This window comes from Oryctolagus cuniculus, chromosome 11 (genome assembly GCF_964237555.1).
Source record: "Oryctolagus cuniculus chromosome 11, mOryCun1.1, whole genome shotgun sequence".
NCBI lineage: Eukaryota > Metazoa > Chordata > Mammalia > Lagomorpha > Leporidae > Oryctolagus > Oryctolagus cuniculus.
This window is the reverse complement of record NC_091442.1, coordinates 31,667,623-31,682,877: the sequence shown is the minus strand read 5'-3', so window position 1 is coordinate 31,682,877 and position 15,255 is coordinate 31,667,623. Positions and strand designations below refer to the sequence as shown.

Sequence of the window (15,255 nt, the reverse complement as noted above, 5' to 3'; positions counted from 1 at the left end):
GGAAGTGCAAAATGCAGGGGTTATTATTTTCTAAGAGGTAAATGCCATATAGCCTGCAGGAGGGTGGAGAATGGCTGCTCAACACAGAGGAGCCTTGCCCTCCATAGCTGGCTCTAATCGCACCCTTCTCACCCATGCAAGAGCAAAAGAAATAGTTGCAAAAAGAAGCTCAAAGATGTTAAAAAGGCAACTAGTATTAGTAAAACTTTAATTACAGTCTTCATTGAAAAGTAAAGTCTACAGAAGCTCAAAGCTCCCTAAATCTAACTATGTTTATGGTCATCAAAAGCCAGTTCCTGGGAAGAATTTGATGACAACCTGTTCCACAAAGCACATCTGTCTCTGAAGCCTATTTCAAGGCAGGGGCTAAGAAAGGAGGTTAGACCTAGGTTTCACGCAGCAGAGCAACATCAGAGGGGACGCTAAGTCCTGGGAATTGAACACGGCTGGTAAAACAGTGAGGAGTTCTGGGTTCCCTGGTTTTACAAACATAGCCACTGAACCTTCCTCGGATCTGCTTCCAACCCAGGGCACAGAAGCCCTGCCACGGCTAAGTTCGCTCTGACCAGCCTAATTTGACTTCATTCTGTTTGGGCTGCAGGCCAGTTGGCAGATGTGCGCCTAGAAGCTGATCTCAGACACTTTCCCTTTCTAATTTTTTGGCACTGTTGCCTCTGTGGCATGGGATATCATCTCTGAAACTTTATCTCGGGTTACCCAGCTTTTGCTTGTTTTGTAACCTTCGGTTTTCCCTTAAATCTTTCTGTCCCTAAAAAGTTCCTATGAAAAATACTGAACTACTGGTAATGCCTCTGGTGCAAACAGAACTTATCAAATGACTTACTTGAGATTTCCCAACTACTCCTCACTTTTCCCCACCTCCCTCTGAAACAAGGACCATCAGAAACAGAAATGCAAACACGAGGTCATCACTTTGAGTGCTGTACAAATGCACCATTTCCACTTATAGCTTGGACTTTATAGAAATGAAATGCCAGAGCTTTGATATTTATTATCTGAAATAAGTTTAACATTTAGAGAAACGTGTTTGAACACAACCTTGGAAAGAAAAGCAAGCATATCAGAGAACAGGGGATGAGCAGTTAAAACACAACGTGCACCGTTTTGCCATGTGGTGGGCAACGTTAGAAAATGAGGCCCTGCAGAGCACACACAGAGCTCCTGAACAAGGCAATGGTAAAGTACAAACAGATTTCCAACTCCTGCTGAGGGCCACCAGATACCAATTTTCAATATACATGACCACAATATCAATAATGAAGAAATCGTGTTTTATTGAATACTTTGGCCAGATCAGTCCCTTTGAAGGGATCCCTGGTTTAGGAAAGAAGAACAACAAATCATCATTCACTTTCCTGCAGGTTCATCATTTTCCAAATTATTTCTATTGGTCCTGCTTTACTGTTTCTGCAAATTAAGGGGTGGTGGTGGGGGGAGGGCTTCCATATTAGATCATTAATGTCTGATTCTTATCCAAATATTCCACCTAATAAGGACGAAAGTTCTCATGGATTGGACAACCACTCTGCAACATTCCTGAGAATTGAATAATATAATAATCTTGAAAGTCAGCAGAGTGGATTATCCACTTTTTTTTTCTGGACTTGAACTTGTGAACTTAACAGTAGCGCTGCAAAAAAAGCAAATGTGCTAAGCACTTTGCCAAACTAACCTTCCATGTAGATTTTTCATCTTAAATACACACAACTGAAAACAACTACAATTGTGGAAAATTATGTACAAACCCGATATTTCTTTTGATTACATATAAATACAAATTAGCTATTTTTCCTAAAAAGTGGTTATAATAGTAAATAAATACAAAATAAATCTGACCATTATACTTCATGTGCTGGGGTTGAACCCATATAAAATGTACAACTAAATACATTTTAAATCTTTAAGGAATAATTCTCTGATTAAAATATTTGTTTTCCCAACTTCTTTTTGTAGATATAAATATATTTTCAAAATAGCTGTTTTTTTTTCATTCCATTCCATAAATAAAGTCTTCATTGGGAAATATTAAAGTGTCAACTGGTATTTTTTTTATCCTTTTTGTGTTTTTTTTGGTTTGTTTTTGCTTTTTTCTAAAATATATATATATTTATTTATTTAAATTTTGCTGTGCTAACGACACCCACAACCCTCCACAACCATGTCCTGATAGTTCTTTAATACAACCTTTTCATTCTCATCAAGGTACAGCATGGAGATAGCACTGAGTTCTGTTGGGACACAGCATGCCTTCGGAATCTTAGAGTTCACGGAGTTGACCAAAGTCTGCACGATGGCATGGTTAGTGGAGTTCAGGTGATCAGCCAGGGGAAAGGGGCACTCCCCATGGCAGTAAAAGGCGTGATACCCCGGAGGGGCCACAATCCAGTCGTTCCACCCCACGTCGCTGAAGTCCACGTACAAAGGGTGTCTCTTACAGCTGGATTTGAGGCGTTTCCGCTGTTTGTGTTTCGCTTGACGCTTTTCTCTTCTGTGCAGGGGGTGCCCCTTCCCATCGTGACCAAAAGTTACGAGCAAAGGCCTGATTTGTGACCAGCTGTGTTCATCTGGGTGCAAAGACCTGCTAATCCTCACGTGTCTCTTGGAGACACCTTGCTTCTCCTCCAAGTGGGTCACTTCCACCACAAACCCATGGTTGGCGTGTCCCTGTGCAGTCCACCGCATCACGGCAGGGGTGACGTCGAAGCTCTCCCACCGGCTCGTGTTCTGATTCACCAACCTGGTGTCCAGCAGTCTGGTGGCGGGGAATTTCGAGTTGGCTGTTGCAGGCTTTATAATTTCATAAATATTAATTCTATGATGGAAACCGCTATCGTCTCCCAAAGCTTCCTGCATCTGTTCTCGAAAAACCTGAAGTTCTGCAGAGGTGATAAACTCCTCCGGGGGAATGGAAGTTAAATTAAAGAAGAATCGCCGGGTGGTTTTCCCACTTGTTTCTGGCAGTTCTTCCAACGATTCTAATTGACATAGAACATGGGGGAAAAAGAAAAAAATAATCACTCAGTGAGAGAAGTGAGGACAATCTAGAAATGTAACAACAACCCCATTATTTATGAGAATTTTCAAACTTCATTAAGGAATTGATTTAATCTACATAAAACATCCACAACCAGAAAATCTAAACATACCCTTAAAGTAAAAAAAAAAAAAAATAGTTTTCCCTTTTTCTTTTTGTACATGTTCATGTACTGAACGAAGCAAAATTTCGTAATTAATTGTTATGCTTTTGATCCAATATAGGAACACAGCTTCCAGGTGGCTATAATAGTAGGGGAAATGGTGAAGTATTTCTTTGGAATTCACAGACTTCAGGGCAAAAAAAAAAAAAAAAAAAGTCAGCACTATAGTTAGTAGAGGTCTAATGAGTGAGGATTTGAGGAAATTATTGCATTTCTTTTTTTAAAAAACGGCTTTAATGTCAATCCTTTAAGCGGTATTCTAAAACATTACTCTGCAATTTAGGTGATTTACAAATCTCGATATACAGATTTCAGTTTCCTAATTAAAGACTCTGAAACTCAACATCAACGATGACATTTTGCAAAGCACACCCTACTATTTGGCTCAAAAGTCCAGGGACAAAGGCATTTGCAGGGATCTACTTCTTTGGGAACATACGGGTGGTACTGAGACGCTGCAGGAATTCAGACCAACCAATGTTAAGAAAAATGGCTTCCCAACTGCTAGTTGCTCTCTCACCTCCTGATGACCTCAAAAATCAAAATCTCACTTCAGATGACTTTGGAAGAAAAAGAAATGACTTTGTCTTCTGTAATTCTTCTATGTTTTAAAAATCAAACCATATTAAAATCATACTTCTACCTACTAATAGGATATAGGAAAGATACAAAACCAAAAAATAATTGCAAAAATTTACAAAAATACCATTGTGATCCTCATGATATAAAGAACAATCTCATCCTATTACAGAATAATCCTTCCATGTCTGTCTTCATCATCGTTATTTGAAAATAGCCATTTAAGTGGGCCATGCATGAAAGCTTTCTCTGGTTTCAGATTCCTGAATGCAATTTTAAGAAGTACTGCTTTCCAAGCAAATGATAAAATATGAGATAGCACTTTAAAATCCTTACAATCTGCAAACCATCAAAGATACAACACTATCATTAAATGGGAAACAACACTAGAATCTGAGATCTTTGCACTTACTTTCTTACAGAGTTATCACATCTGGTATTTTCACTGTCAAAACATTTACCTACTTCAGTTAGAATGAAGTGTTAACAACAACACAAAAAAAATTCAACTTTGTCACAGTCCCATGTCTTCACCATAAAAGAGATTATATTTTTATTCATTTCATGGCTGTGTTTTTGCTGAAGGCAAACAGCTATCTGTCATTCAGAGAACCTAGATGCCTTAGCAAAACAGCATTATGCCATATCACTCACTCTAAAGTTCTACTGTGTAAAGCTTCACCATCAAAGCTTTCAAAGAAACACTGTCATCACAAGGTAAGCAGGAGTTCTGGGGGCAGCCGGGGCACTGGATACCGAATCATGGAGCAATGCTTCCTACTGCATTGCTCAAAACTGCACTGTTCCCACAGCACAACCAGGATACCACAGCCTCCCAGTGTGGCTCTGATTCCACAGTTCTGATAGTCTGCATTCTAGCAGGATCCTAGGTGAAAGGATGCTGCAAACTGATCACAGTCCTAAAGATGTTGTCCACATTCAAGTGTGGATTGCCAGAGCAGCATATTTATCAGCATCTTTTTGCTAAACAACATAAAAATTAGTAGAAGAGCTGATGGCACTGGCAGGGACTTGGACAGAAGGGTGTTCTGAAGATCCTCTGCTGAAACACAGGGACCATCAGGCCAAGAAATGAGCCCTCCATGGTCCTCTGGGGCCTGTTAGTCCAGATCTCTTCGGGACAGCTCTCAGGATCCATCCACATTCTAAATGCTCTCTAAGTTAATAGCACTTCAGACCAGGCAAAGTCATGAAAATAACTTTCCCATGAATGGAACCAGGGCTCTTCCTGGGGGGCTCCCAACAAAGACCAGGAATTGCACTTAGCTTTTTTCCCCTTCTCCCTCTGATTCAGGTGCCTTCCAGTGTTTGTCTTCAAGACATTATTTCAGCAAGGGCTAGCACCAGCAGCATCCTCAGGCCCTGTGACACCAAAGCCAGAGCTGTGCCTGACCTCTTGCCTTCTCTGATCCGAGGCACCCAAGAACACTCTCTTCTTTCAAGGAGGGCAAGGAAAGGCAAATTGCCCAGGGCATTCACTGAACAGCTACATTAACAGAAGTGTCCTGAGAAATCACAACCACCACAAAAGCTCTGAATCCCAATCCACAACTAAAAATGAAAGGAGTTTTAAACACACAGACACACAGACACACCACACACACCACACACATCATACACACATACCACATACACACATACCACACACACACACACCACACACATAACACATACACACCACAAACACACCTACCACACACCATACACACCACACACATACTACACACACCACACACATCAACACACCACACACTTCACACCCACACACCACACATACCACATACACACATACACACACATCAACACACCACACACATAACACATACACACCATAAACACACCACAAACACACCTACCACACACCATACACACCACACACATACTACACACACCACACACATCAACACACCACACACTTCACACCCACACACCACACATACCACATACACACATACCACACACATCAACACACCACACACATCACACACACACCACACACCACATACACACACCACATACACACAAACTACACATGTCATACACACCACATGCATACAACACACACACACACCACACACCACATACACCATGCACACCCACCACACAAATTACACAACCATACACATACAACACACACATCACACGCACACCACATACACCATACACACCACACACACACCACACACCTTACACACCGCATACACCATATACACACACCACACACAACACCTACACACACAATACACACAACACACAAAACGCACAATGCAACACACACATCACACACCACATACACCATACACACACCACACACATAACACCACATACATCACACACACCACACACACCACACACACCACACACACAACACACATACAACACATATACAACACTTATATCACACACACCACATACACCATACACACACCACATACACACAATGCACACACAACACATATATCACATACACACACCACATACACACATCACACACACCACATACACACAATGCACACAGCATGCACACAACACATATATCACATACACACACACCATACACATCACACATACCACATACATCATATACACACACCACACACATCATACACACACCACACACATCACACACAACAGACACACCACACAAACACACCACACACACCACACATACCACATACATCACACACACCACACATACCACATATATCATACACACACCACACATATCACACACAACACAGACACCATACACATCACACATACCACATACATCACATACACACACCACACACATCACATACATCATACACACACCACACACAACACACACAACATACACCACATACATACCACATACCCATATGTATTGACACATGCCACACACACATCACATACACACACCACACACACCACATACACACGCACCAGATTGACATAAGCCACATGCATACACACCATATACACAGATACCACACACACTACACACACACATCACACACACAACATATACACCATACACACCACATACACACACCTCACACACAAATAGCCAGAGGATAAAAATGAAGCGACAATATCCCAGGGAAGTATGAAAGACAGGTAAATAAAGTCAGAAAGACATTTGTATAATAGAGGCATAAAATAAGACAGTGGCCCTTCAAAAAATAAAGATAAGACTGAGTCAAATAAAATTGCCACTATTACACCAGAAACACAGAGAACAATAATTCCATGTGGTTCAAAATCTCACTGGAAGTAAGCTGCCTTAACAAAGGAGAAATTTTGCATTATTAAATCAAACAGGTAACATGAAAACCTTTCTCCAACTTGTAAACTGAGCTTCAGTTAACCTATTGCCCAAAGATCCCAGCCCACCCTAACACAAATGTGCCCATTTCAGCACCCATGACTGCAAGGTCAGGTCAGAAGGGTAAGTCTAAGGTTCCTATAAACCTCCCACCCAGGAAAACCACTGTCCCAGGTTAGCCCACATACCACTTCATCCCGGTCCTCCTCCAAAGGAGGAGTATCACCTTTTCTTGAGGGTGGAAAATTCAAACCCTATTTGAAATAAAGTAAAGCAAAACACCTTCTCCAGCAAGCTCAGCAATTCTGAAAATACCCATATAGTGCATTTACCCAAACAGGTAACGTACGCTTTCTTGAAGGCTCATTCCATTGTTAATTCTCTCTAAATACCCCAAGAAGCAAACTTGCTAAGGGAGTTGAGCTTTCTGACTTATCTGCCACGTGAGTGAGTGAGTCTCTAGGTTCTTAACCAAATGCATGGAGCTCTGACTGAAAAAATAGGGTGAAATGCAGAAAAATAAGGCAACAAGGACATTCAAACCCCTCCTTCAAAAGCGAGGTTCTCATTCATATATCTGCACGATGTCATTTCTTCATCTACCTCAAAATAAGACTGGGCTGAAGCTGCTCAGCCTACTCGGGTCCATACTGGCTCCTCTTCCATAGAGAAAGGAGAAAACATGATATTAATAAAAAGAAGTCATCACAATAATGAGAGCTAATGTGCAAAGTGCTTTCCTCATGCCTGGTCTGGCACCAATGGCTTTATATTAATTATCTCACAACAAACTGATTAGAGAGAAACTACGATTATCTCCATTTTGTAAATAAAACAGTTGGCACTAAGCAACGTCAAAGCAACTTTGCTAAGCAGAGCTGCGAACTTGAGCCTACTGCGGTGATTCACTTTTTTAGCCAACAGATGGCAACATCTAACGGGGGGAGGAGTCAAAACCACTAGGGGCACAGGGATGTTGAATGGCATGACAGCCGTGAGGGGAGTTCTGTCCTAAATGAAGGGAGAGAAAGGTACCACCTCCCAGGTAGGTGGAGACAGCAGGCAGAACTAAAGGAGCAGCAAGGCAAGTGGACAAGCCCTCTGGGCTGTGGGACCACTATTTTCTGTGGCTGTCTTTTTGTCCCCAAGTACACTAAATTTCATTAAAAAAAAAAAAAAAAGATAAAGCATTACTGTGCTCTGAGAATTCTGCTTGACTCTGCAGACAATGAAAAAAAAATCCCATTAAATCAACAGAATCTAGTTTACTTGGCCAATGAGTAGCACTGGAAATTATGGCTCTAAAACAAAATGATAGGGACTGATACACAAGATTTTCCAGAAGATAAGAATCATGGTTAGAGAACTGATGCAGTTACAAGAGACAAAATAGGAAATACTTAAAAGAAAAATATTTTTAAAAGACCACAGAGGAAATGGCAACTAAAGAGAGAGAGAGAGCCTGGTCACTTAGCTCCAGCTCTTCAGGAATGCTCTGGTGCCCTCTTATTATCATCTGACTACTTCTTGGACCATATAAAGGACAGCTTTAAAAAAAAAAAAAAACAAAAACAAAAAACAAAAAACACAAAACAGCTCAATATGACAATATGAGAGTATACAGGAACCACTAGAAAAAGAGGTGGAAAAGAAAACAACAGGGCTAGCACCGAGCTCCAGAGCCTTGCCCTCAACAAGCAATCACACTGAAGTACCCAGGGACACCAAGGATGCCCAGCAGGCGAGTACCAGGGCTTGGGGGTGACCTAGGGGGTGACTATATATTCAAATCTGTACTGGGATTGTTGATATATCTTTTTCTTCACAAGGAAAAGATTGTTTCTTGATGCTTACTATTATATGGATATTATAACACATATTTATGGTAACAGAGCTCATCTCTACTTGAAAGTTTTAGACATAGAGGCCAATAATTCAGTCAGTTCAGGCCATGTCTGGAGAATCAGCTTATGGACCGGCCACCCTCATATCCCAGCCTGACTGCAAAGCATGAAGACTTTTGCTGTAGGAACAGTCAACTAATTTCAAAGTGTTGCCAACAGCAGCAGAGAAATAACACACGCTTTTCAGTTGAAGAACTAATTTTTCTACCCTCAATGGCAGTTCTGAAAGGGCTATGTGGTGGATGTGTGTGTTTTAATGACTTTGAAAAAAAAAAACAAAACAGAATTTTAGCAAAGCCTCTTCTCTCCAGGATAAAAGTTGTTGTAGAAAAGATCAGACCAACTACAAGAGGAAAAATGACAAGTGATAATTTTGTTCTGAAGCACCTTATTGTGAGGTCCCATCATACTCATTGATTGACTGAAAGAACTTCATCATGACATTGCTTACCTTGTGATTACATCAATCCATCCAATCCCCCTACACACACACACACACACACACACACACACCAGGTTAATTCCTACAGGCATGTCTTTGGGTCCTTTACCAAATAAATGTCCATGAATGCTTCTTAGACTACATTCTGCTCTTGAGCCAGCAGCCTTCATCACATGGTTTACTAAAAAATTTTTAGTCCCATGCATGGCACAAGGATGCTTAAAAAAACCAAGTGCTGGGTTACACAACAATGAACAGTCCTCAAAATGTGCTTCATCTGGCCTAATGAGAGACCGATGAGAGTCATAATGAGAAAAGAAACAGATTTGTTGACATCAGGGGCAAAAATTACATAGCTTTTCTCTATCATCTATTTGATTAAGATCTGGAGTTACTGCAAGTTGCTGGTAAGCAAGCTGGTAACTCCTATATTGCCTGCACATAGCATTGACACTTTGAAACACATAAATTCATTAAAAACACAAGCAGTTAGCACCGGTGCTGTGGTGCAGCAGATTAAAGCCCCAGCCTGCAGCACCAGCATGTGATATGGGTGCCGGTTCGAGTCCCAGCTGCTCCAATTCCAATCTAACTCCTCACTGGTGTGCCTGGAAAAGCAGTGGAGGATGGCTCAAGTCCTGGGGCCCCTGCACACATGTGGGAGACCCAGAAGAAGCTCCTGGCTCTTGGCTTCGGATCAACCCAGCCCCGGCTGTTAAGGCCAAAAATAACTTACTATATTCTGGGTAGCCTGCTTAGGTCTTGATCAAGCCATTTCTAGAAAAAGACACAGGCACACTTCATTGCTGAAACAGTTACACATGTCAAAGTCTCAGGTGCTTTTGATTTTTAAATAATCTTCCTCTCAAAGTTATGAGAAAGACACCATACCTTCCTAGCCTTAAAAATGAACGTTAAGAGGAGACCTATCCAGCTAACTCCTATTCCCTTTTTATCCAGAAATACTATTCTAATCTGTGTCAACTGGAAGCGATGAACCTGTAGTCATCTCATGGTTACCATGACAGAAGACACAGGAAGGAAAACCTTTCTCCTGTAACAACAAACTTCTGCTGTCAGTGGCTGAATTCTCAACAGATAGAAAAAGATGTTGATCCTCAGATCTTCAGAAAACACTTTACTTCAAAATGTGCTGGAACACGTGCTACCAGCTCCCAGCTCCCTTCACTGTGACAGCTGGGATGAGAAGTAGCTTGTGTGATGGGACCTGCCTTTGGGACTTCTTCTCATTATCACCCATCGTTCTTGAAAACGTCCCACTGAGAGAAAATTGTTTTCGTCAAGGAAAAGGGAACATCAGTCAGTGCAAGTGGCTGTTCTGTGATCTGTAACTCCACTCTTTTCTAGAATTCGCAGGAATGCATTCTGTATTTAGAGCTATTAAGCCAAAGGCACATTTAAAAGAACAAAAGAATGGAAATGTAGCATGTAGTTGACTAACGGTGCTAAGAAGTTAGGTGCAACAGAGCTCCATAGCTGCCCTAAGACATTTCAAATCCACTAAATGCCTTCCTGATGAAACCAGCAGAAATATCCTACCTTAGGAAAACCACATCCAGGATCATAAAAGAAAAAAAAAATCACATTTCAATGCATGTGAAGGAAGACAGGCAGCTGCTGCAAAAGGTTTTATCTGAAGGCTTGCTTTGTCTCTACTCTGAGCCTATCTCAGATTTAAGCACGAGACAAGAAAGTCATTGTGGAAACAATAAGATTGATTGTGGAATTGATCTCCCACGGGGATTAGATAGGGATTCGAAATCTTCCAACGCAGGCCCAGATCCACTGTAAATTAGGAAGACTTGGGGGCCCTGGGCTTTGATTTTTCAAGACTATCTGAGAATTCCGCCCTTGCCTCAGTCTAGCTTGAAACCCTGGCTTAAGCTGGAGACACAGATTTATGGAGCAAGGGCTTCCAAACAGACTTCAAGAAATCCCAAACCTCCTCCTTCTCCCACTGCGGAATTCCTGCACGCTTAGCTGACCAGGGGCATGCCTTTTAGCCTCGTCTTCCCCATCCCTTGATTCCGCTCTGGTTCCTGGAGGAGGAGTCGCCCTCCTGGCTGCGTGCCAGGAAACGGGTACGGACCGACCAAGGGGGAATCCCTGGCTGGCCCGCCACACGAGCAGTGCCTGAAAATCAGATTCAGAAAGGTCGGTACGGAAGCAAGAGGGACAGCATCCGCAGAGCTCTGGCTGAACTGCCTCTCCAGGGATGCCCGCAGCCGGCCTTGGTGCTCGGCGTTGCGGGTAGCAACCCGCCCGCGTCTCTGCCCCTGCGGCGCGCGCCTCGCCTTACCTTCGTGGTGGAAGCTGCGCACCGTGTTGGCGCGGCTGGCTGCCCTCTCCAGCCGGTGGTCCGGGGCGGGCGCGCCAGGCTGGCCGGAGTGCCGGCGGTACAAGTCCAGCATGTAGGGGGGCACCACGGCGTCCCTGCTAGGGGTGGGTCTCTGCTTCAGACCGAACATGCTGAGCAACCGCAACTCGAACTCGCTCAGGATGTCGTCCGAGGGCTGGGGCGAGGGGCGGCCCGATGACGCCGCGAACTTCCTGCGGCCCAGCTCGGGGATGAGGCCGGCCGCGCCGCCCAGGAGGACCTGGGGAAGCAGCAACGCTAGAAGACAGCGGGTCCCGGCCACCATGGTCGACCTGCGGACAGGGCCGACGTGAGTCACCCGAGTTCCCCGCCCAGTCCTCTCCCTTCCCGCCCCCGCGGCCTGGGCTCCCGCTGCGCTCGCTCGCCTCCTCCTCCAGGGCGCCCTCCTGCCTTGCAGCACTTGCTGGCTATGTCAGAGCGGCCACAGCTCTAACGTTTGGGGTGGGGTGGGGGAATGGAGGGCCCCAAGTTCCTGACCCAGAGCACTTTTCTCTCTCCCACCCCAGCCTGGGCCCGTCTGATACTTGATTTGGGGGTTGGCCTTATCCCTCGCTCCCTCCCCACTGAACTTAAGTGGTTGTCACTCCCCCCTCCCATACACACACACACACACACACACACACACACACACACACACACACACCAGAGCTGGCAGCCATGCAGGGAGTCTGGGGGATCACCGCTTGATCTGACACCCTGCCGCGCCTAGCCAAACTCAGAGCGCTCCCTTGCCTATAAACGCGCGCGCATGTGACTTCCTGAGAACCGGGGCACGGAACTTCCTGAGCCACAGTTCACCACTTCCAGACCCTGCAAACTCAGGGCCACGACTTCTGAAGCCGCTTGGCGGTGGCTGCCCGCTGGGTGTCGGGACGCCCCGCTCCACGCCCGCCCGCGAGCCCCCGGTGCGGTCGCGTACGCAGGTACCTTCCCGGCGTTACATAAAGGGCCGATCTCCACGCGCGCACGTGCCAGCGGGGAAACCCACGGCGCGAGCGGGACCCTGGCCCTCTAGCGCTTCTAGCAACCGGCGGAGAGAACCCCTAACGCCCAGCGCTTTCCTACGGGGGACGGGGCTCTGATGGAGAGCGCGGGTCTCCCCCAGAATCTTGATGAAGACAGCGCCGTGCCACGGCGTACAGGTTGGCAGCTAACGGGTGAAACCCAGGGGCCATCCTCTCCAAGGCAGCTCTTTGACTTTTTAATTTTTTAAAAAAATCATCTAAGTGTTAACAGCCTTAATAATATATCGAGGAAGAGCGGAGGAGGGGCGGAAGCGTGCGGGCGCGGGGAAAGGGGGCGCCCCCGCCGGGCTGGGCTGCACGTGGCCCCGGAGAGGGGTCTGTTTACGTCCTGCCCGGCCGCGCCCCGGAGGGGGGTCCGCCGCCGCCGCCGCCGCCGCGCGAGCCCAGCGCCCGCCCCGCACCCCGGGGCCCGCGCGTCCCGTACCTTTAGGAGACCGCAGTCCGTCTAAGAAGCCCGCGGGGACACGTCCATTGAAAGAGCCTCCACATGGAAAAAGCTCTGGCCCAGGGACCTGGCGCGGGGACCGGGCGTCCGCTCCCTTCCCGTGGCCTCCGGCTTCTCCTCCCGGCGCCGGCCGCCGAGTCCCTCTCCTCGCGCAGGGCGCGGCGTCCCGGGCTCGGCCCGGCAGAGGGCTGCAGCGCGGCGGGGCTCGGAGGCAGCGAGGCGGCTCCGCCGGGGCGCGGGCACCGGCGCGAAGCGGGGAGCAGCGCAAGTTAAGGCTGCAAGTTCAAGAAGTCTCCAGCCAAGTGCTGACACACAACAACAGCGAGCAGGGGGAGGAGTGCGGGCCGGGGAAGGGAAGGGAAGGCAGAGAGGAAAGGCTGCTGCTGTCGTCGTCCTCAGGCACCAGCGCCCGCGGGACGCGTGGCCGCGCGCGGGGCCGCCTGCGGGACTCCGGGGGGCGAGGGTCGGGCGCTCAGCGCTAGCTCCGCCGCGGCCCATGGCTCGGGGCAGCCATCCTGGGCGACGCCGGGTCCGGGGAAGGGCACAGCGGCGATCTCGATGCCCGGCGAGCTGCCCCCCCGCATCACTCTGCCTGCCGCCAGCGCACCCCCATCAGCGCTGGCCAGTGGAAACAGCCGCGGCTCCGGCGCCCCGTCGTCCTCGGGCGCATTCTCCGCGAGCCCAGCCGAGTCCCGGGCCGCCGAAGCGGGTGGCCGCGCTCTGCCCTCGCTGCTGTCCTAGCCCTCGGGCCAAGTGCCCTTTGTGGCCGGCTTGGGGTCCGATCACACCTCGGCTGGCACGTCTCGAGCCCCCGATCCCCGGCAGGAGGTGCTCGGCATCGCGGCGCTCGGGCTTGGCTCCGCACTCTCCGGCGCTCCGCGCGCCCGTCCGCGGCTCCGGCGCGGCCCGGGCAGCCGAGGCCACCGAGCTGTGGCGCGCAACGGCCGGGTGCTCCAACCCGCGAGGGGTCTGCGGTGCGCGGGTGCCTCGCAGCGCCCAGTAATCCGCGCGGCGCTCGCCTCGAGGGCGCTCGGGTCGCCGGCGGCGGCTGATGTCCGGCGGCGGCTGCCAATCCCCGGCGGGGTGTGGGAACCGGAGCGGCGGGCGCAGCGCGAGCCGGGCGCAGCGCGGCGGGGCGAGGACTCCGGCGGCGACGGCGGCGGCGGCGGCGCCGTGGCGCGGCGCTCGCGGCTTTTAAAGGGGACGCCGCCTGCTGGCTCCCTCCCGGCCCCGGCCGAACACCTCCCCCTCGGCGGCACTGCTCGCCGGGGATCCCCGAGCGGGCGGGAGCGGCGCTCAGGGGTGTGGACGGCGCGCCGGGGGCAGCCGCAGCGGGGTGGGGCCAAGGGCGGGGGCGCGCGGCCGCCGAGGGGGGCGCTGGCGCTTCCACCCCCCTGCCCTAGGGCCGGAGATGTCACCCTTGTACCCGACCCTCGCGTGTTCTCCGGGGCTGAGATGCGGGGCGACGGCAGGTTCTGGCCTCGGTGTCTCCACCGGGCCCGTTATTCAGGTTTCAGTTTGAAGTTTTTCAGAAAAGAGCTCAGGGAAGTTACAGAGCATCTTGGTGCAGACGTGGTGTGGTAGACGCTTCTGTATTTCCCCGGCGAGGGGAAGCTGGAAACTGGCCGATATTTAACACAGAGACATCTATGTAGCTGCAGATGGAAATCCATGTGTGCGCATTTACAGTTACATAAATTTGGGTATGCATTTGCACTCAAACGCGTGTGCGCGCATGTGTGTTCATGAAAACATACCTAATACACGCGTGTGCTTCCAACCAAGTCACACGTCCCTTTAAACCCGGGTCTGCGGGTGTGACTTGGCCGTCTCTTCCTATACACGACACGTGTGTGTGTGTGTGTGTGTGTGTGTGTGTGGCAGCGCGAGGGGAGGGTGGCTAGGATTTTATTTCG

General features: G+C 48.1%; 1 protein-coding gene across 1 annotated transcript; it reads right to left on the bottom strand.

Annotated features, from left to right (window-relative positions):
- Positions 1-1,278: 1,278 nt before the first annotated feature.
- BMP2 (bone morphogenetic protein 2) lies at positions 1,279-13,380 on the bottom strand. Its single transcript, NM_001082650.1, is given in 3 exon segments — positions 1,279-2,996; positions 11,792-12,141; positions 13,319-13,380. Coding segments are annotated over 2 exon segments (1,188 nt in total). The 5' UTR covers positions 12,135-12,141; positions 13,319-13,380; the 3' UTR covers positions 1,279-2,151.
- Between the last annotated feature and the right edge of the window lie 1,875 nt (positions 13,381-15,255).